This window comes from Ptychodera flava, chromosome 9 (assembly GCF_041260155.1).
Source record: "Ptychodera flava strain L36383 chromosome 9, AS_Pfla_20210202, whole genome shotgun sequence".
Lineage (NCBI taxonomy): Eukaryota > Metazoa > Hemichordata > Enteropneusta > Ptychoderidae > Ptychodera > Ptychodera flava.
The window spans coordinates 8,748,034-8,772,672 of record NC_091936.1 but is presented as its reverse complement, the minus strand read 5'-3'; the positions used below and the strand labels follow the sequence as shown (position 1 = coordinate 8,772,672).

General features: G+C 36.3%; 1 protein-coding gene and 1 long non-coding RNA gene across 2 annotated transcripts in view; one reads left to right on the top strand and one right to left on the bottom strand.

The window, feature by feature from the left end:
- Positions 1–24,639, top strand: part of LOC139139954 (uncharacterized) — a 241,835-nt gene that overhangs the window by 108,045 nt on the left and 109,151 nt on the right. The gene's annotated exons all lie outside the window — the stretch shown is intronic.
- The window catches only part of LOC139139917 (xanthine dehydrogenase/oxidase-like), a 49,313-nt gene that overhangs the window by 13,590 nt on the left and 11,084 nt on the right, over positions 1–24,639 (bottom strand). The window contains exons 5-10 of the mRNA XM_070708881.1: positions 15,645–15,819; positions 13,085–13,276; positions 9,962–10,107; positions 7,787–7,868; positions 7,250–7,474; positions 537–611 (exon numbers count right to left, since the gene is read on the bottom strand). Of these exons, the coding sequence (XP_070564982.1) occupies positions 537–611; positions 7,250–7,474; positions 7,787–7,868; positions 9,962–10,107; positions 13,085–13,276; positions 15,645–15,819 (895 nt within the window). The remainder of the gene's footprint in view (positions 1–536; positions 612–7,249; positions 7,475–7,786; positions 7,869–9,961; positions 10,108–13,084; positions 13,277–15,644; positions 15,820–24,639) is intronic.

Genomic DNA, 24,639 nt, shown 5'->3' with positions numbered 1-24,639 from the left:
ACATTTATTCATGAATAAAAAAATACGATCTTGTGGCCATTGACTATATCTTGCCAGAACTCAATACAACTTGTGTTAAAAATTACTATAATTATGAGAGGGTAAATGTGATTAAGTATATAAGAGCAGACAAAAATATCAAAACAAACGGCAAGTGGGTATTCCCAATAACAATACCAGAAATTGGTTGTTGCAGATACTCTGGACGCAGGTCGACGACCGTCTGCTGTCAGTAGTAAATCAGGGCAGTCGGCAAATCAAATGGTGGCCATTTGTATTTTGATCAGGGTATATCTCGACAAACTGTCTTCCTACGAATCAATCTCTTCATGATGACATGACACAAATTCATTAAACTCGTAGGAAACTTAACATAAATGGCCGCTGTGTTACTTATACACTGTGAAGTAACTTACAAATCTGAAGTTCAAGAAATTATATCAACGAGATGTGCATTATAATAAGATCCTGTAAAGGATGTAATGAGTTCACAAGCCACTTGGACAATTTTTCCTAATACTAAACAATAAACTTACCCAATCATTCCACGTTCCTTCAGGCTTTGCATCGACAAATGGCTGTAGTCTGCGTCTGATTTTCGCACATGCTAGCTATTGTAAATAAAAAAGTTACCAAACATTAGCTTTGTAATATGTAAGCCTCAGTATCTCTAACTTTGGGCTATTTTCAGGATTTTCGTTCCTTGAAGCACAGCAGTTTCTCTAACTGTTCCTAAAGCATGGTGAAATTGAGAATAACTAACTTTTTACAGAGCCATTATGTGTATACAATCAGCAACGTTATTGTGGAAATTTGATTTATTTCACAATAACAATGGTTGTTCTTCGGACACAGGTTACACATGTATGTTAGGATTCTTAATACTGAGTACAGCTTTGTGCTCTAGGGAAGTAGAATACTAGGAATCCTGAGTTGATAAAAATCATGAAAATAGAGCCAGTAGCCGCGGAGTTACTATGGCTTTAGGCGGAAAGGCCCGGCGCCGTGGACGCACAATAGGCAACGCCATCGTAACGCTGGTTGTAAGCAAACACCGGATACCAGGTGAAATGGAAGCGCTTTGTACAAATATTCTTTCTCTGAATTAAATAGCAGTATTTATCAACGTATTTCGACATAAACGCAGTCGCTATACATTCACGGATGTCATATATCAGATTGGGTGAAAATTAACGCCGTCGAAATCTGGGAGCATGTCGAGTTCGCCTTACAATTAGTGTGATTTTTTCACATGTGCATAATCTTACCGTATTCCACATTTTATAGGGGACCTCCGTGTTTAGAGACATTTTAGAAAAGAGTCTATCTGCATCTTAATAACATTAAAATGAATACCATGGTTCACGTGCACTGGTAATTAGCCTTGCAAATGTTTACAAAGATTATAGCTCCGAGAAGGTGGAGAGACCCTTGAAAATCAGCAATGAAGTATAGTTGCAATTATCAAGGTACCATATTTTTCGTCTGGTTGTTTGACGAGCATAGTGGGTCAGAAAAATTACGAATCGGTCCTGTTTTCATTTAAAATACCCTTAATTGGAATCGCAAACACACGAAGTGCAGTTATTCTTTGGGAATGGCCACATTGCCATGAGATACTTCGGTATAACAATAATTTTGAGCGAGAAAATGTCCATCTTGCATTCGCCGGGTACTAATGGACTTAACCATCACAGCGCAAATCGACTTGCCGCAGTGCATATTAACTTGTTACCCTTAATCAACGGAGTAAGATCAACGCAAACTACTTTGTTTATTATTTTATCGTTTTTTTTCTGTTTTTTCCCTCATATTTGCTTTTTCCTTTATTATATGCGTTTGCATATCAATAGATTTTCCTGTGTTAAAAGGACATCAGCTGAATTGTTTACTATATTTTCAGTATTATGGTCCTCTTAATCTACTAGTTTCTCATCCCAATTCCTATGTCATGCTGACTGTCCAGTATTCAGCTTGTAAGCACATCCTGTACGTACATATGGCCATTGTAATTGTTGACAAAGGAATTCTAGTCCGGACTTGACTACAATTTTCGACAATAACAATTAATGGTTGTACTCATAAAGGTTGCATTGGCAAGCTATATTCTTGGCATTCTTAGTATTCCATCATCATACCAGAAACTGTAGTTGAAACACAGAACAAAAATACTAAAATATAGCTAACTTTCTAGTTACAGCTAATGGATAAAATATTTTTTTCTTATGATTGTGCCCTTGAATTTGTTATGTTGCTCCTAATTTCAGATTAACTTATTTGAATTACTCAACCAACTTTAAGTATTATAACATGAAGAACCTCCTATTTTCAATTTTTTAGGGTTATTTGTCGTGTAAAACCAGATCAGAGCTTATGAAGTGAATATGCTCACGTGTTTTGAAAGATGAAGAAAAACATACATAAGAATTTAACTAAATATTCATTACGGCATCTTTAATTTCAATAATTAAATTGACACTGCTCAATGCTTCACAGAACAGTCAGGTATCTATCAGATCAATATCTGTAGCAGGTTTCATGACATTTGGTGAAGTCGTTTCGCAGTTATATGACTAATTATAAAACTTCATTAAATGTGCAAATGAGCTGTTTATTTACTTGACATAGCCCAATGATTCACGAGACATTTAGATATCTATCAGATCGATATCTGTATCAGGTATCATCAAATTTAGTGTGTAATTTTATTACAAAACTTCATTAAATATGCAAATGAGCACTTAATTAAATTTACATAGCTCAGTGTTTCACAGCACAATCACATGACTGCCTAATCAATACTGTTGCTGGTGTCATCAAGTCTAGTGCAGCGCTTTCTGACTTAAATCACTAATTACAAAACCTCATTAAATATGCAAATTAGCAGTTTGTTAATCTTACAATGCTCAATGCTTCACAGTACAATCAGATGTATGTCAGATCAATATCTGTAGCCGGTTTCGTCAACTCTGGTGCAGCAGTTTCTGACTTATATCACTAATTACAAAACTTCATTAAATATACAAATTAGCTGTTTTTTTCACTTTGTACTGCTCAATGCTTCACAGTACAATCAGATAACTGTAAGATCAATATCTGTAGCAGATTTTATCAAGTCTGGTTCAGCCGTTACTGTCTTACATCACCAATTACAAAGCTTCATTAATATTCAAATGAGCTGTTTATTTATTCTGTACTGCTCAATGCTTCACATGAAAATCAGATGTCTGTCAGATCAAAATACTGTAGCTGATTTCATCAACTCTCGGGTAGCGGTTTCTGACTCATATCAATAATTACAAAACTTCATTAAATATGCAAATGGGCTGTTTATTGATTTTGTACTGTGGAGTTATTCACAGTATAATCAGATGTCTGTCAGATCAATAGCTGATTTCATCACATTTTCTGTAGTACTTTCTGAGTTATATCACTAATTAAAAAACTTCATTAAATATGCAAATTAGCAGTAATTGACATGACACTCATAGTACTATCATAGTGCTGTGAGATTGGCATCAGTAAGACGTTTCATGAAATTTGGTGCAGAAGTTCCTGATATACGTCGACAATGTCCACAAACAGTAAAGCAAAAAGTTATCACTAATCAGTCTTTCTCAATATCTGCTCTACGAAATTGACAATGGTAACCCTACACTAGGTATATTCATTGATTTCTCCAAAGCAATCGACACAATCAATCATGATGTTTTACTTGCAAAACTAGAATTTTATGGTATCAGGGTCGTACCTCTTCGTTGGATTCAAAGTTACTTATCGTCAAGAAGTCAATTCTTTGGCGTGCACGGTATAAATTTTCACACACAACGATTACTTGTGGAGTTCCCCAATGATCAATGTTAGGCCTTACTTTATTCCTTATCTACATAAACGATATCCCTATGTCATCGGACGCGTTGAATCTTCGACTTTATAATGATGACTCTAATTTATTTCATACCTTTTGCAATTGTGGTAACTTGCATACTATCAATGATGAATTTAGACATGTGCGTAACTGGTGTGACGCCAACAAATTGACTATTAACTCCACAAAAAAAATTTTATGATCATGAAAAGTTGTAGAAAAAAATGGAGTGTCTTGGTTCACTTCAATTCAAGAACAATGACATTCGAAAAGTGGAATGTGCTTCTTTTGTTGGAGTAATTATCGACAGTAACCTCTCTTGGAAACAACACATTGATGGGGTATGTGTGAAAATTAGCAAATTAACTGGTGTTTTGTTACAAATTACGTCACATTATGCCACAATCGATTTAGTTTTGTTGTATAACGCGTTTGTTCTCCCCCATCTGACTTATTGTCTTGAGGTGTGGGGTTCCACCTATCCAACGTATCTAAATGAAATTTATGTACTTCACAAAAAGATGATTCGCACCATAACCTTTAGTAAATTGCCAGAACACACAGCACCACTTTTTAAAAAACTAGAAATACTCGAGATTTACAAACAGCATAAATTACAGCTTGCAGTCTTTGTTCATGATACTCTTCACGCCAGACTTCCATGTACTTTTCAGGACTTTTTCACTCCAATTTGTCACACGTATAGAACAAGACAAACGGAACGAAACGATCTAGAAATACCCAAAACTAAACATAGAGCAGGTCAGTTTACAGTAAAATATACAGCACAAAAACATAGAACAGCATACCTGATGTCATACGGAACATACCAAATAGAAATCGTTTTAAACGTGAATATAGAGAAAACCCCCAATCATTGTCTCAAGCAATGTATAATTGTAACATCTTACTGATTTCATATGATACTTTTTCTGAGATGTTTTCACATCACTGAGGAACAGCTTGCCCAGATTTCTTGAAAAAAATGTAGATGAGTGTGGAGGCGGACTCGATTAGTTGCCAGACAACTATTTTTCCACACTCCTTTCCCCTTTCATGTTATTCAATTATTGTGTAAACTTACACGTGATCTCTACTTGTTTTTTTTTTTGGGGGGGGGAATAAACATTAATATTATTGTAATCTCGATTGAGAATAAGTCATGCAGAAAAACTTATAAATCTGATTTTCCCTGTTCTAAATTCCATTGATTGTAAAAGCACCTCATCAGCCTTTAAAGTTTATCTCAAAAATTACACCTGTCTGATGATATAATATCATATGCTATAGAGTCAAATCATTGGTGATATTTTTTACCTAAAAAGGTATAATATATGAATGGTTTATATAATGGGGTTCAGAAATTTTAGACACAAAATATATCATAAGGGCAAAATTTTAATAGCTGATTTGAAAGTTGTACATAAATGTCTTTTACACTTATTTCTTTCTCTCTTTTTTCTAAAACTCTAGATTCCAACAAAAACTGGGATTTTGAAACGCAGGAAAAATCTACCAGGAAGATTTAATCCTCGTCTGTATTCCCTGAGAACTATTCACACACATTTTAGCAGACACTAGAAAGAAACCCGTGTTACACACGGGCAGTTTGAGCATAAATTCCTTTCAATGTTGGATAAATCACTTTTTATTTATTTGGAGAGATCAAATGGTAAAACTAACATGAGGTTGTAATTGGATGCACATGCTGTAAGACATCGCTTCGAGTGTGGAACGCCAATGTGACAGAACGTGCACAATTTCGAAGGCATATTCCTCTTCACAATGAATAAGTGCAATTACATAAGAGGTGTTAAAATTAGGTGTCAAAATTCGCACGTGTAAAAGTAAAAGACGACAAATACTTCAATACTGTGTCCTGAGAGTTGCAAACAGAAAAAGAACTGGTTGACAATGGCCAATGCATGGTACCGCATTTGATTTAGGTACACTTGCAAGACGGAAAATAAACGTCACCGAATCTATACTACGAAATGAGAGTTGAAAGCTGGATTTCAGTGTTACAAAGCCAGAGCGAGCTAAAATGCAGAACTATGGTCCAACATGTTCACCAAGGCGAAAAATTAAATGAACATGAAGCAAAGACAAAGTCGTAGGCTCACCTAAAGTTTTTCGCATTTTAATATCGAAATCGTTATCGGTGACTGTACATGGTCTGCTGAGCGATGACCGCGTGAGAGCAACATAACAGGAATGCGCAAACGTGAATAATAATTTTGTGCGCCATATTTAAATGAACCAAGAGAGAGAGCAGCAGCGCTGGCGACCAGCGATTCGGAAATCTTTTCTCTGTAGCGGTCCATCAACGGCCCTAAAGATGATGAAATTTGCAAATGTCAGACAAAACTATAGAGAGAGCATGGCTATAGCAACAGATTGGTCAAACATCGCTCCAATTCCGAGAAAAATTGGTACGCAAAAATGGCAACTCTCATTTAGTAGTATAGATGACTAATACCATTGAAGTGCTGTTGAACTCCCTGTAAAGATCGGTGACTTTTTGGAAAGGGAGGTCTGCATATGCGATACGTTGAGTTTTTATTATTATTATTATTCAGACTCACGGGCATGTATACAAACCGTCACAGTGTATGTGTGGTCAGTCACGTGGTTCAGCTCGACCAATCAAAATGCGACGGACAAGGCATGGAAATATAATCGATAATTTTGGATATCAGGTGGACTACACAGCATGACATAAAAAGTATTTCAGGTTGTGGGAATTCATGGAAGCCTTTCCGTGTTTAGCATGCTAACTGATGATTTTTGGTGTTCTATTTACTGAAATGGTCGTTTCTAAATTACCTTTGCTGGAAAATAATTTATTCGTGAAACAAATTTCAAGAATCTAAGGATATGTTGCTGAATTAATCCAGTGCTATCATAAGAAAAGAGTATTAATGAAGCTTATAAACTGCAAACGAGGGTATTTTGTCGCGGATATTATAAGACCTCCCCGGTAAATTAGCATATTTCGGGGATAGTATTACCGGTTTAAGCTTGGGGATCATTTCTCGTAAATGTTCTACAATTAGCGATGCGTGTAACTTTCAGAAATCCGAAGTTTTAGCACGTCTTTATATGTTATTTCAAGATATTGGCGTGTAGAACTTTGGGAATTTTCAAAAGTACATGAGATAAATTACGCAGAAGGAAACTATTCTGCGGCCGATCAAATTTTACGTTTGCTGATTGATTACAATTCCTGGCCCAGGTCGTCTAGTTTAGCAAATAAACCCCGTATTTAGCCGAACAGATGGCCGGATTCAGACGACAAAATGTTATAATAAAACTATCTCGAGATATGTGATAAAGTATCTTACTTACGGTAAGAAGCGATAAAAGTAACTTTAAAATTACCTTCACAGCCATGCCATTTGTATCTGTGCCATGACTTGCGGCCGCTGCTCCTGAATTAGGTACAAGTTGTGTACTAGGATCCGATATAGATATGTACTTTGACGGTATCCCAAGTTCATAACTTGCGATCTGTATCAACTTTGTATGGAGTCCCTGTCCAAACTCAACTCCTCCGGAAAGTAACAAGACTGTTCCATCGCTATATACTTGAACGACTGCTCCTCCCTGTCAAAAGGGGCATATAAAATTGCGAATGAGACGATAACCACTTTCATCAACTGTTTAGGGGCGATGTGCAGCACCTCGGAAGATTTATTCTTATAGGATACAAAATTCATGCACCAGGTGTACATCTGTTTCAAGAGTAGGTTTACAATTGAATCGACCAATCAGTAACAGCCTTGCGAGACTGCTTCAAATCGCCCCACTGTTTATATTTAACGCATCTATATGTAAATTAACTGCATTGCTCTGCTGTACTGTGAAAAGGGACATTAAGTCGTAGATAATTGCAACGTTTGCGTGAAAAATTCTCACCTCATGATAAGCGTTGCTTACAATTGCAGTCCCTGCTTGAAGGGGAATCATGGAAATTCCTCTCTTCACCCACTTACGATCCCTGCAAAAATATAAAGGTATAATTGTTAGAATCTAAGGCGACCTGTTTCATGAGAGACAATCATCAAACATCTGTTTTAAACAAACTACAGTCATTCATATCGTAAACCTTAAATATTAACCTTATTATTTGCAGTGGTCAGAAAAATCTTTTCACACAGTGCTAAGGCATCTACTAGTGCTCAAAGCGGACTGCATCATACGGAGAAAACGCCTGTTAATGTCGAACTCGTTTTTTTACTTGTATAACAGCTTGAAGGGCTAAGCACGACACCGCAAGCACACAATAGGCAACGCCATAGTGACGTTGGCAGTTGGCAAACACAGGAACCAAAGTAAAATGAACATTCTGGGACCACGCTTTGTGAAAATAATCGTTCTCTGAAAATAGCAGTCTTTTTCAATGTATATTGAACATAAGCGCAGTCGCTATATATTCATGGGTGCCATATATCAGATTGGACGAAAAATAACGCCGATCACTCGCCAAAGTTCTGGAAATATGGGAGCACGTCAAGTACGTTTTACAAGTAGCTTTCTTTTTCGCATTTGCATACTCTCAAATAATCCGAGTTTCGTAGGGGAACTGCGTCTTTAAAGGAATTGGCCGACCAAACTCACCGATATATATAAATGTGTCGAAAACAAAATGTCTTCTAGTAACAACCCAATATAAGCAGAGTCGTATACGTAGAAGTGGAGATTCTTTATCTGCCCACATTTCAGACTCTAAAATATCTGAAGTAGACTGTGGTTCTATTTTAGGTCTGATTATTGATGTAACATTGTCATGGAATAACCCTATTAAAAGTTATGTAATGTTTAAGTAAACGTATTGGCCTGATTCGTCGACTTCTTCCATTTATCCCAAGACGCAATCGTATCACTTTATATTATGGCTTAATCCAGTGTTGTATCGATTATTGTATTGTTGATTGGGGTAATACGACAGAGCATAATTTAGATAAGATATTTATTTTGCAAAAGAGAGCTTTGCGTGTGTTATTTGAATTTCCTAATGATCTTTGTGCTGTAACATATGTATTATCGGTGAGACAACGAATTTTTTTTATTTTCTTGCTGTAATGGTGTACAAATGTCTGTCGAATAATGCGCCGAGTTACCTTTGTGGTTTGTTCACATTCCAAATGTAATATGAATACGTATGTGACGCGTTCTATTTCGCACTGAAATCTATATCCTCCAAGATGCTATACTACTTCTGGTAAGAGAACCTTTCATTACCGGGCAACAAACGTTTGGAATTACTTACCACCTAGTGTAAAATATGCTAATAATGTAAATAATGTTAAAACTCTGTTGAGAGAGTATATTAAGATCAATTTTCCCTGTAATTGACTCATGATTGAGAATCACCTTTCATTTTCATTTTTTTCAAATTTATTTCTCTTGTATTGTACGAGCCCCGATGAATATTACTCTATGGGCAAATCGGACGGTCTTTAAAAGTGTAAATAAATAAATAAATAAATAAATAAATAATAAATAAATGAATAAATAAAAAATATGTTTCTCGATAGACAATAGTTTGTGTTACATTTTAATCTTAGAATACTAGATATTGTTGATGTTACGGTTTTAGTGTATGGGTGCACATTATTGACCCTAACAGTACAGGGGGAATCCGCAGGAAGTGATTTTGGCTGATGTATGTACCTTTTGATGACATTCACAAAACCATTTTTAGACATTGTTCGCTTCTTCCTCTGCGGGATAAAGGCCCTGAAAATGAGCTCGTTTTACAGCCTGATATGTATGCACACCGAAGAGTGTGTTTATCAGCTATTTCGGAATGTTAAAAAACAACAGTTTGACAGCGTTACCATTCATTTACACAAGAGTGTTAATTTTTTCACAGATTAATTAAAGAAAAGAAGATTTTTATACTTTCTTTTAATGTTATACTCTGAGGACAAAGCTTATTAGCAACTAAACTGGACAATCAACGTGAATATCTTGTCATATTGATTCGGTAAAAAACGAAATTTGGCAAAACTGGCTTGTAATGTTAGTGGCTTTGCTCACAATTCGATAATATCCTATCATCCCGAAATAGTTAAACATTTGTTGAACCTGTTAAAGATTGCTATCTCCTCTTGTCGATTGTAGAAGTCACTTTTCCTCAAACATTCATCCCAGCAAAGTTGTGTGAAACAGTTTGTAATCAGCTTGCCAAAGTGGGTAACGTGACCATCACCATGGAAATTCAGTTCTCTGACCTGTTTAAAAAATGACATATTTAAGAAGCAATCAGTTAGAAAAAAACATACATCTTATGTGCAACTCCGTCTGTCTGTCTGTCTATTAGTTATTCTGCCTTTCAGTCTGTCTGCATGTATGTATGTATACATGTAGCAAGTATGTATGTATGTATGTATGTATGTATGTATGTATGTATGTATGTATGTAGGTAGGTATGTTCGTAGGTAGGTAGGTTTCAATATATGCAGCTATGTGTGTAAGTATGTAATGTACGTAATTAAGCAAACATGTATGCTAGGCTAGGCGCTCAAACTCTCAATATGCCAGTCTATATGATTCTTCCTATTTGTCCACATTCATCGGTAGATCTAAGTTAGTGATTATATACCAACAGAATGGGGGATATCGCTGATTTTTGGAAACGTTGAAGGGACATTAGCTGTAACTTTTGACTATTTTTCATTACTTGTAACTTGGGTTCTTTGTACTTACTCCAGTTTCCTATGCTTACCAGCACATAATGCTCGAGTTTTCAATATTCTGCTTGTCATCTTAACCTATACATGTGAAATGACAATCGTTATTGTTGACAATTGAATTCTGGTCCGGACTAGAATACAGACTTTCAACAATAACAATGCAGATTGTACTCATATAGGGTGTGTTGATGATAAAAATACTGGACATTTCATCATGGTTCAGGGATTAAAACCAGAAACTGCAGTTGATACATAGAACAAACAAAATAAGAAAATGGCCAAAATATACAGCTAATGGATCTTTAATTGTTGGCCATTTTAAAGTGGGAGCAAAAGAAAACCGTCTCCTTTACTATACAATATATGATGCACATCCGTCCTATTTACATTTAATGGATTTCGGTTTGATTGAGTTACGTTACCAACTGTCACAAGTTACATTACCAACTTTCACAACAAGTAGTATTGTTGTTACGGATGAGAACTTTTACTAGAGGGTATTGACCTTTAATTGACATTCCCTCTACATACACTTGAAGTGTACTGTAAAATCTGTCGTTTTGAAGTTCAGACATTATAAAATATTTGGTAATAGTGGCTGAGTGTTGATTCTGTTTATCCAATCTCACCGGGCTGATAATGAAGTGATGACAAAGTGATTAAAACTATTTTAATGAGTTTCTCTGTTGTGTAATGCTTTATGTAAATTCATGTTTGTTGAATGTAATCCGTGCCCAATGATTGTAATGATTCAATCGTACACTGGTTTACATGTTTAGTCACTCTCCGGGAAAAGACGCGACAATTGTGAATCCTAAGTTTTATCAGAAGGAATCTAGCGGGAGATGGGAGTACCTCATACTATTGAGCCGGTTCCCGACTACGTGTAAATCATTGGGCTCACCCGACTGAAGTGTAATTTTGATACTTTACAATAAGGCCAGAAAGAAAAAATGAATTGTTCATCGGAATCGTCGCTTCTACTTGGCCGATTTGGAATTTTTTTTTTTTTTTGGATTTCGGCAAATTCATACCTCCGCTATTGCCGCTGGCGGCGCCCTACACCTTGTCGGGTTTTTGCAGGCATGGGATTTTGAATGAAACTTCTGACGTGTCTGCACCGAGTTAACAGTCAATACGATGTTGCGACGTCTGAATTTTGCAAATCATGGCAAAAACTAGTAATTTTTGGCACAAATTTCTCCGTCTTGTCAAGTTTAGTACATCATTACCTTTGGCGTAAAAAAAATAAAAATAAAAAATTTCGCTCGCCGCTCCTGAACCTTGGTCCAAAAAAAAACGATGAACAATATTTTTTTTTCTTTTTGGCCTAAACGGACTCTAATCGGACTTATGTCTCGGTGGATCACTCGTCAGACCCAAGTACCTCATCGAATAAATTCCAAGAGGTGGAAATACAGCGACTGAGAACATTAGTAATATCTGCACTTCAAGCCGACAGATTTCACGATGCACGTCAAGTGTATCTAGAGGAAAGGTCAATACCCTCTGGTAACAGTTCTCATCCGTAACACTGTAAACACTCTTTAAGAGTTACAGCTGGGTGTTACCTCTAGTTACAATATTGTTGGTTCGTGTCAAATGTGGAATCGTGTCCACGCAATGAAATAGGTCAAATGCTAAACATTGAGTTTATCTGTGCAGTCAATATGGGTATATTCAGTACTGTTATAGTTTGGAAAATATAAGTCCGGATCTCATTTAGTATGTAAACAACATCCAGTAAGAACTTTCATACACTTAGATCTCCATCACATTTAGGATTATTGGCTTTCCATCATGATAGCAGGAGCTGTTTAAGAAATTGAAATTTCTCAAAAGAACAACATTTTGGGAAAAAAGCAAAAAGTTGCAGATTGTCTCAGGGCTCAAAGTGGCGCCCAGTTAAGTTGCATAGGTGATCAACCTTTACCTAGTTGACCCAACGCATTTTGGTCAGTTGCACTTGGAGAATAAAGTTGCTAACTATTGAATTCCACCGAAGCAATACATTTTCATTGGCTTTTCACAACGTTTAAGGGTCATGACTGTGAAAGCCAGGATGCTTAAAACAGAGTTGAATAAACTATTGAGTCGCCCAGACACAATGATAATTACAGACTCACTGATCATCTGAGAGGGACATTGGGTATTATCAAAATGCATGTATAAACACACGATTTAAATGATATCTACTGAAATATTGATGGATAGAAATTATTCACAGTGATCCGAGATACTACATCGTATCACTAGTTTAAACATTGTCTGGTTTTATCCTTTTGCCTGTCATTTTTTTGACTGGACAGGGGGACAATGCTTTGAACTGAAAAGGTTAAGTTTGTGCCCCGAGTCTCCCCAAATGCAAGTTGTTTGATCCTTCACATATGTCCGCTTGAATGATTATTGAGGCGCTTCATTAACATAAAGAGAGAATGATCGATTGAGATGATAGAAATATTCAAGGTATATATCCGATGTTTTTAAATTTACACATCTAAAATCGGTGATCTACCTTTTCTTGATTCATGTCACACTGCAGTGCAATATCTGACATGATGTTCTCCATGATAAGGACTGCCTGTGGAACTCCAAAACCTCTGAATGCAGTGTTAGTAGGGGTATTAGTCTTGCAGACCCTTCCTTTGAATTTGAGATTTTTCACATCATATGCATTGGCTATTCCATAGAAGCAGTCGAACATCGCCTGTGAGGAAATGAGAAAAAGGAAATTGTGAAAGAGCACTCCTTTGTGTGAGAAACGTTCATAAAAGTGATGAAGGATGTGTTACAAAATCTTCTATCTCGATCACTGTAAACGTTGTAGAAAAAAAAAAACAAAGACACAATTCGATAGGATTACACGATACGTACATATAAACCGAATGCTTTCCTGTTTGTCCTATGTTCAATAGACTGAAACAGGTTATAATATAGGATTTTTATGTATTTTGGGGGGAACTTCAAATCACGCCCACTGCACTCAGCATAGCAAAGACGTCACTGCATTAGACCATTAGGCCATATCCTCCCTTCTAGTAAAAGACTGATCCAACAACCGGCAAGTTGTTACAATCCAATGCGTAACGCCATCACACAGCGGAGTCCGATTAAACAAACACAATCACACACGCTAACATACATCACAAAACACACATACAACACGGTAATCGCTGAACTGCGCTGCGCTTCAGATAGCCTCGGTGACAATGTTGTCCACAAGTTGAACTATCAACCCAGGCGAGAAAATTTTCATGTATTTCGGGGACTAGAACTTATGCCTACTGCACCCAGTCGCTTAACGAAGACTTCTCTGTATCACACAGCTAGGCTATATGTCCTCAATTTTAATAAAGAGTGATTAAACAACCTAGCAACTTGTAACAATCCAATGCGTAACGCCATCACACAGCAGAGTCCGATCAGACACACACAATCACACACGTTTACATACATCACAACACAAATACAACACAGCAATTGATGAACTGGGCTTCCGATAGCCTTGGGGACAATGGACTGTTACTGAATGGTTTATAATCTAATGATCGCTATACAGTTTTAAAGCTATGTCAGACTTTATACTGCACAAAATGTATTTAAAACAACTTGGTCAGATTGACTGTGAAAATGTTTGACAAAGGTTCTTGTGGTTTATTCTCCGAACACGCAACAAATTAAGATGTTTTTTTTTCACCGGATTTGCCAACCTGTATCACCACATATACACAATTTGCTGCCAATCACTCTGTTTCGTCTGGGTGTTTGGGAATTTAGCTCATCTTATGATTGCTGTCAAATAAACATCTTGTGCAACTCATCGTTTACAGCCGTTAGAGTAAGCCTGACAAAACGATTTCCTCAGAATGACGTATTTTCTTGGAACAATATTTAAACTTTGGATAAAAATCTTTGTCCTTGTATTAAAAAGGACCATTTCATGCATGCCGGTGGAAAGTAAACCTTTTCTAGGTGACGTATTTTGCAGCCTTGGCCGCAGCTTGAGACATTTACAACTTGACAAAACCATAGTCAACCGAAAATTCAAATTACTAACAGGGCAACGGAATACTTGGCGGCACTTATTGCATTAAGTGACCTTGTATTTGAATCTTAAAGGCTGACTCAATACTGTAATTCTAGATAATATATGAGTGAGTCGGTGCTTGAGCAGATGGTCACCGTGTTCATATGCTGATCAAAAGCATTTATTAATTAGCTGATTAAACAAGGATTGCGCAACATAACATCAGACCCTTGGTTATATTAGAGATTATTAAAGTATTGTAATTTTGATTCGACTTGTTTGGATTCGAACTCGGTACCCGCAGCATGTATTCACGTGGCCAAGATGCCAGCGCAAAAAAAAAAAAAAAATCTCGGCCACATCTCCGCTTCTAGAAGAAGAGGTTCAACAGCCGAGTAAAGGTGTTTCAGATTCTACATATGACATCCCCACTCGTACTCGGCAGGAGATCATTTCAATCACACGCACAAACTCACACGCACAAATCAGTCACAGCATTATTCTGCTAACTTGGCTTACGGATGGACTTGGGGACAACACTGTCCACCAACAAAACACCAACCAAGGCTTTGAAATTTTAATTCTAATTCGACATTTCGGGATGCGAACTCAGTACCTGCCACACCCATGCGCGTACCAAAGATGCCAGCGCAAAAAATCACCATTATACTAGTATCGAAACGCAGTGGTTCAAATCGTGTTTTAAAGCCGGACCACCAGTATTAAGGAACGCAGCTACCACAGGTTTGATATTTATCTAATTTGTATTGAAAAGATTAACAGTGTGAACGAGAACTCTGCATTCTCTGCAACAAAGCACAGGAAGCACTAACAGAGGAATAGTATCGATACTTCATGAACCTATGAATATCCAACGAATACTGTTTCAACAAATACGTTACATGTCAGCCACAATAGTAGCAAAATTGACTTGAACCTTTCACCTACGGAGAAGAGCAGACTACGATAACAACTGCCGTCCGCTGGATTAAAAAAATATGAATTTCTGTAAACTACAAATTGTAGGGAAAGGATTGAAGGAACTTACTTCAACTATCGATTCGATATAGTAACCGCCGTCGACATGAACACTTATATCAAGTGCCTTCAAAACGTCTTCTGTCGAGAAGCCGGCTCTATACTTAGCTAAAGTCGACTCCCTCTTGCCGGTTATCTTCATGTCTTGATCTCTTTCCAAAACCAATCGAACAGGTTTATTCGCTCTAAACAAGGCAAGATATATAAGTAAACCACTTTGAGTGCTGCTAGTCTATGGTATTTTGAAGAGATTTATTTCTGATGTTGGCAGTAGCAGGGTCAAAGGATGGCCCTGCTCGATAAGTATAATGTAAAGATACTGTTTCTTGGATTTTTCAGTATACACGAGACCCTTTTTGAGGAATAATAGGGACTATTTTACTGCAAAATGCTCCGTAATCTTCAAAATCTGAGAGGGAGGGATTCGAATACAATTACAGCCATACTTGCACGTCCCGAAAATATACACAACAGTTGAATTGAGAATGTAACAGTTGTATCCAAGAGTGTGGCACTGATCAGCATTTTAGGTCCCTGGTTTCAGTCAATAAAGTAGAACCCTTAAACGTTACCTTTTGGGATTCAAGTTACTGGTTATGTTTTCAGAAAATACTGCCATGACATTATGCACGCTTCCATTTGTTGAAATACGTGTACAATGTTACACAGAGGGCATGCTTTCTGAGAAAAAAACTTTTCACTAATAACTTCATAAGCAGCAACTCCATGCATGCCAAAAATCAGTGCATTCTATTTAACTGTTTTTGTGAACACCGAACATATATATTGGAGACTCCACTGATATTTCAGAATATCATTCAGACAAAGTTTCTAACAAAATAAATTTTAAACAAAAAAATTAATAAATCACATTGATTATTGATGATATCTTCACTTGAATAACATATGCAAGATACTACTGCAAGAATCTACAATGTCAGCGAAGAGTTATCCACTGTAACTAAGATAGTGCAATTTTCTCTCTCAGTAGGGGTTCCAGAAGAAACTTATATAACAGTACAAATTTGGTAAATGTTTATAGTAAGAATTAAAACCAGAAATGCGATCAAAAGTCGTACTAGTTTCTGAGGAAAATTGTTTGTTTTCCTCAGAAACTAGTACGGCTTTTGATCGCATTTCTGGTTTTAATTCTTACTATAAACATTTACCAAATTTGTACTGTTATATAAGTTTCTTCTGGAACCCTACTGAGAGAGAAATTGCACTATCTTAGATGTTTTTTACAGTGGATAACTCTTCGCTGACATTGTAGATTCTTGCAGTAGTATCTTGCATAAGTTTATTCAAGTGAAGATATCATCAATAATCAATGTGATTTATTAATTTTTTGTTTAAACTTTATTTTGTTAGAAATTAGTTTGTCACTAATTACAAAAGTTCATTTAATATGCAAATGAGCTCTTCATTAATTTCTACACTGCTCAGTGCTTCACAGTACAATCAGATGTCTTTCCAATCAATATCTGTCGCAAGTTTCATCAACTCTGATGCAGCAGTTTCTGAGTTATATCAATAATTACAAAATTTCATCATATGCAAATAAGTTGCTTGTTCACCTTACATTGATCTGTGTTACACCGGGTAATCAGATGACTGTAAGATCAGTATATGTAGCAAAATTCATCAAATACGGTGCATTAGTTTCTGAGTTAGGTCACTATTTAAAAAACTTCATTAAATATGCAAATGAGCTGTTTATTAACTTTGCACTGCTCAGTGCTTAACAGTATTATCAGATATCTGTCAGATAAATATCTGTAGCAAGTGTCATCAACTTTGGTGCAGCAGTTTCTGACTTATGTCACTAATTACAAAACTTTATTAAGGCCGAAAAAAAAGAAATGTTTCTGGTCAGGCCTTTCTTTAAAAAAAAGTGCGGCGACGTGCATTTTTTTAAACCTTTCTTTACTCTCAAGGGAGGGTGCAGGGTCATTTTTATAGCAGCGCGTAGTTTGCCGTGGCCGCCAACCACAAAACAGGAAAAAACGGGTGTCGCGCTGTCATTCGAGTGACGCACGCGCTGACCAGAAACTTTTTTTTTGGCCTAAATATGCATATGAGATGTTTATTAACTTTGCACTGCTCAATGCTTCACAGTATTGCATCAGATGTCTGTCAGATAAATATGTGGCAAGTGTCATCAACTTTGGTGTAGAAATTTTGAGTTATGTAACTAATTACAAAACTTATTAAATATGCAAAGAGATGTTTATTTACCTTACACTGCTCAATCCTACACAGTACAATCAGATGTCTGTCAGATAAATATCTGTAGCAAGTTTTATCAAAATTGGTGAAGCTGTTTGTTAGTTATGTCATTAAGGTAGCGATGCATGTTAGAAGGCGATTTTTGTCGAAGTTCACTTTTTACATAAATGGGTAGGGCTGATACTGCCCATCATTATGTTACACGCGTATTGGTGAAAAGGGTTATGGATCGTCTAAAAACCGCGCATTTCTAAAACAGTGGGCCATAGAACACCTGCAGTTTGCGTTTTTGTTTGTGGTTTTTTCTTTTTTTTACAACTTCAAAAGAATTTAACTTCGCTTTGCGTCGGCCGAATCGTCCCAAAATTTCACACATGATTGTATACATATCGTACATAAAAACGGCTTTTTATTTTGCCGATAAAGGACTCAAAGCTTGAATAATCGAAAGTTGAATTTGATTCATCCTGATTCATATCGATTTTTTCTGAACCTTACCTTCCAAGTTCTGTCATTCGTGAATGAAAGCAGATAACACCAAACAAAATATCCGTTTTATCCCAGTGAGCTCTAGTTTTGAATAAGATATTAAGTTTAAGAAAGTGATTTAAAGTTTTTGACTTACATTCTTTTGAATGAAATAATATCAAAATTGAGATTTTTTACCCCAAAAACATGCCCATATCGGCATACCAATAAAATTTTGAAATCATAATAAATTTCAGATATTCAGCTTTCAGGAAATGTATGGTTTATTGGGGTTTTCTCTTTATCTTCGATGAGAATTATGCCTTTGAAAAAAATCGTGCAGTAACATGCATCGCTACCTTAATTACAAAACTTCATTAAATATGCAAAGAGCCGTTTATTTACCTTACACTGCTTAATGTTTCACAGTACAATCAGATGACTGTCAGATCAATATCTTGAGCAGGATTCATCAAGTTTGGTGCAGTAGTTCTTTAGTTATATCATTAATTACAATTGAGTGCCGGATATATCCGCCTCTATCTAACTGGACGTACTCGCTTTGATTTTTGCAAAAAATGTATAATTTTGGCTTGTCACGTAGCAAGATTACAATTCATCTGTCCTGACCTATTTTGGAAGTGATCGAACCTCCGCACGTCCAAGTACAGCCAAAATCTCGAGATGAACGAAATATCCTTTGACCTCAACCCCAGGTCATGTTGATTACAGAAATATTGCTCTCAGTATTTATGTTTTCTCATCCTCACAATTGTTACACAGTTTGATTAAAGTTGTGTTTCGTTATTTTAAATGAAGTGACATGAAAATGGAAGATTTTCCTGAAATCAAATATTGAAAGTGAGTTCCAGATGAAACAAATGCTTAAAATTTCCATTTTTTGACCAGCTTTGATCAAATTATGTGTCGTGTGACTAGTCACGTGACATGAAAAGAAAACTTGCGTACTCTAAATTTAGCAATTTTATAGTGATGTGGTTTACTGGTACTCAAGTAATTTTTATTCATAAAAATATTTATTAAATTGATATTTATCATTATTGAATATTCAAATAAGGGGGCGTGGTATACAGGAATACATTAGCTATGATAGTCAAGGGGTTAAGCATGGCGCCCACGGGCACCAGAGTCTTTTGGACAAATAATTGAACAAAGTTCAAATATAACTTTTACATGAAGCAACTGGAATCAAACATCAAATATAGTAATATGACGGACTCATAATTGAAAATGCAATGTCAAATCAAATTTGCAAATTTGTTCCGCGAAATGCAATTAAAGGGATAGGTGACGAAGCATAATTTTTGCATGTATGCCTTTTTATGGGTCATGTTATCCAGTACAAGATACTTCCCTCAATCCCATGTCACACAATTTCGCTAAAATCCAGGAAAATGTCTGCATTATAGGGCTTCTTGAATTCACTGCCCTTTCTATTGTTGTGTGAAAAGCGCCAATTTTTGGCACTCATTACCATATTTCCAGACTATACCATTATCATAAAGAAAGCAATCTTGACCTGCTTGAAACTTAGACTACAGACTACACTTGCATATGTATTGTTTGCTTTGAGTGTCGCTTCAATAACTAGTCCCAAGATATATAGGTCTGAAATCACTTAAGGTTGTCTAAATGCACAATTTTGGTAAGTCAGAAGTGCTTGTACCTGTACGATCATGGTTTGAACCTGGTCATGTGGTACAGGCGAACCTGTTCATGTGGTACAGGCGCCATATTGAAAATGCAGTGAGTTGCGGAAACCCTAGATATTCAGACATTTTCTTGCATTTTAATGAAATGATGTGAAGTAAGGTTGGTGGAAATGACTTTTACTTGGAAATGTATATCCCAGCATGGCATATATGCAAAATTCACGCTTGCTCACCTCTCCCTTTAAGGGCTCTTTAAAGAAAATTCATTGAATACACAAATAGCACTTTAATCTAAATACCTTGCTAAGTAAAGTTGAGCATCGTATATGCTTACATTTATTAAAGCCCCAGTATTTTTTTTGACGTATTTTTGTTTTAAACGGTATCTTCAATTTCTAAAAGTAGATGATAATTGATACCCAATGGAGCAGTTTCCATGACTAGCCCTGCTCATAAAAGTATACAATTTCCAATATAACAAGTGCAGAAAGACTTCCTGTCAAGACAGAAAATTAGGCTTTGTTTACATATGTAATCCAATGTAATAACACTAGTACTGCAGTGCCTGTGCAACCAAATGTACACAGATTCAGCCACAAATGACTTTCATGGAACCCACACGGAAGAGGTTTGGTCATCCCAAACCTAGCGACTCTTTGAAGAAACTCGCAAAAATTCACATGTACACCATTTGTGTTGTAGACAAATCCTCGTGTCATTGCAAGTTTACAGGCAATATTTAGGGCTTGTATGTAGCTACAGCAGCACAAATATTGCTTATATCTTCATTATGTAGTATTCCAAGATGAATGTATGGGAAAAAACAGGAAATTTTTGATGATGAAAAATGGTCAAAATGAGAAATACTGGGGCTTTAAATAAAATCGACTGCATGTGCAAACCCACACCAGATCTTTTCAGTTATTCTTGAGATAAGGATTGAATGTTAAAATCAGCAGTTAGTGAAGACACATCTACCAAACTTTGTAAATAGCAAAACTGTTATCTAATCAAAGCATGTGCAAAGTGTTACCAAATTCTGAAGAGTAATTTTTGAGATAAAGCCTAATTACAACAATCATTGAATATGTAAATGAGTAATTAATTTGTGTCACTACCACCAAACTGTAAACATAGCAACACTACATATAATTTATTCGACTTGTCGGGTTTAGGATTATATAACCTGCAATTCCACATCGAAATTTAAGTCAGCAATTTTCAAGATAGGGCTTAACATAAGGATACAATGTATTTCATAAATATGCAAATTAGCATGCCAGGTCTACCAACTTTCATACATAGCAGTACTATAAAGTGATCAACATGTAAGCAAAGTCACATCAAATTTTGTTTGGTAATTCTTGCTATATGGCCTTATTACTAAAATAAATTAAATATGCAAATGGGCAATTAATTCATGAGTAATGCCTTCCTAACTTTAGCACAGTGAAGCTACAAGGTAATCAAAGTAACTAATAATTCACATCATGTTTAGCAGATAAATTCCTAAAATATGGCTCTATTAATCCACAAACACAAAACTTCTACAATAGTAATGTCAGATGATGATCACAGTATGTGAAAAGCCACATTACGTTAGAAGGAGAAATTCTTGAGATGTGAACTAATTAAAAAAAATAATAAAATATGCAAAGGAGCATTAATTAAAAAGCAAAGCCCATTTAATTTTCAGAATAGCAATGCTTAATAATGATTGAAGGATTAACATTAAATTTGGTTGCTTGATTCTTAGTCGGCTGCATTTATGGTTTGACCCCAAAAAATTGCAACAAAAGGTTTCTCAACGGTTTTCTGTTGGGTCAATTGTGCTAAATAGCATATCAAAAGTCTACCAAGATTTGACCACCGGAATAATAAGCGACTGATGAAGGAAGCTCACATCCTAGAATTTCAAAAACGCACGTTAAAATGGGTCACAAATGATTTCTTACACTACAGAACCAACAGTGTGTCGCCATAGTATGACACACTGTGTCCAAAATGATACAAAAAATACACATATAAAGAGTAACATACAAAAAAACTGAACATCCACAAAAAAAGTACGTTGTGTGGAGCCGCCTTTCCGTATATTACTTCTCGCTATAGTATCCAAACACTGTCCAAAATTAAATAAACAAAAATTATAATACATATAATGAACCGCCTTCCCCCTTTTTACTATTGAACATGTATGAATATGCATATTATGGGATTATAATCACTTCTGTATAATTAGATATGGTAAGTGGATACCTAGACCACTAAAACATGGTGTTCGACACTTACATCACTATTCTAGGGTGAATAATGAAGTAGTTATGGCCATTTAAAGTATATGGCGGCTACCTTGGACGCCATCTTGAAAATGACACATTTTCGGTGGTCAGATTTGGTAGACTTTTGATATGTTATTTAGCACATTTGACTCTACAGAAAACCATTGAGAAACCTTTTGTAGCAATTTTTTGAGGTAAGGTGTGTTTTCGTCATAAATGCAGCCGACTATCTTGAGATGTAGCCTCATTACAAAAAAGTCTAAAAAATGCGCAAATGGGCAATTAATAAGCAAGCCACGCGCACCAAAGCCTAATCAGATATGTAACTTTCCATGGCTATACCATATACCAAATTGTATGACATTTGGTGCAGTTGTTTGAAAATGAAATAAAAATACTAATTTTCAGTAAAATGCCCAAAATGGTACTTACAACGATTCCATCAAAAAGTTCTGTAAGCATGCACGGGATATTAGCACTAGACATCACTGTACCAAATTACGCAAAAAGTTACTGAAGAGTTCGATCAATCGCTACCAACGGCTCACGCCATACGGCATACAGCGCATACAGTCTAAAGGACTGAAATGATAACTTGGAATAGGTGTACTGATCTAAACCATCACATTTTGGCATACACCATTCTAAAGGATGAATCGATCGTTCGCGATGTCCCCTTTCGAAGAACGCAAAACTACTAGGTGAGAGACAAAAAGGTCATTGACTACAACCGTTAACTGTACTGGTAGCATAGCGTGGTAGGGTAGAACACAAGTTTCGATTTTGGTTTAATAGGACTACAATGCGCATGACAAAATTCATCTTTAATGTAGCCAAGCTAACTGTTTGCTTCTAGTAGGCTAACTGAGAATTTGACGACCAGACTACACCCAGAAGTATCGTTCCGTGTTTTTGTGGTACCATCCCACTGCTAACGCCCCTGCAGTGGCCGTTGTGATGTTTCAAAGTCAATCCTTCGTCTTTTATCCGTAAGTAAAATAGTTGTTATCTTTATCTAATACTCACAGTGTTCCGGTTACCGTCTAATTGTGCGTATTAGACGCATTTTTTCTATCAGGCACAAAATAATAAGTGCTTGGTAGCGAACATGCTATGAGCGTAATTCAATAAAATGAGCTATACTTGTTTGCACTGTATTAATTTCTCATTCGCAATCTCCTTTTGTGAACTCAATCTGTGTTCCGTTTACACATTTCAGCGGATTTTTCAACAGGACTCGCGACTTACACTCCAGGGAGAACTTTGACTCCGAATCTATATTCGTTAAGAAACATAATGCAGACATGGATGAAAGACTTTGAAGTTTTGGCCAGCTACTTTCCATTGCTGTTTCGATCTCTCTCCCCGAAATTCTGGTTTTGTACACAATATTTTGAAATTTTCGTGGTCAGGCAAGCCAGGGATAGTATTTCAAAAGTGCCGATATGACAATTTTCAGCTAGCGAATTTATTGCTATCACTACAGTACCGGGATGGCCGAACATGTTGTAGTAGTAATAATGTCTGACCCAGTGTTTCGTAATAAAACATAAAGCGACAGACTTGGGGGATGTATTTTAATGCTCTGGGAGTTTTCGCGTCTTAAAATCCATCTGGCGGTTTAATAAAAATCCCAGGCAAAGTTTGTGTGATTGTTATGAAAGCCTATGTGCACCAAAATTCGAGCCGGATGTCTTAAAGTGTTGTCACAAGATTTAGGGAAAGCGTGTGTTATTTACGGGAGGGCCGGGTATTTAAAATGCACGTGCCGTGATCACTATCTAAATAACGGTTAGACCGTACTCACCAAAGCTTTCAGAAAATATACTTTAAGTGGGTTCTGAACTTGGTGATTACCAGAGAATTGTTAGTTTCAATGTGTTAATTACTTGTCATGAAACCTTAAATTCAGCGGTATGTAGTTCGTCACAACAGCCAACAAAAAAATTGTAAACAACCACACGTTGCCTAGGCTAAATTGTCAAAGTCACTTCACGATGAGATTTATGCAAGGACGACCTCCACAAGTGTAAATCTGGGCACTATTTTGAATATTTGGCCCTATATATTACGTCGCATGGAGTGGATTTTCAACCGAAAGTTCTTCCAATTCGCAAGCCATGCCAATTTTAAATTAGCATGAACATACATAGATATACAGAGTACAAGTGCGTACCTAACAAAACTACAGCAGACGTATATTGTCTGCACACTGAGATCAGAGAATACAAACATATACGTACGTCCGCAGGGTATATGAGGGACATTAGTGTGCTTGATGTATACTTTACGTAGATGTACGTATATCAAACAGTCTGCATTAATGCGCAAATGCGGTTATTTGAAACGTATT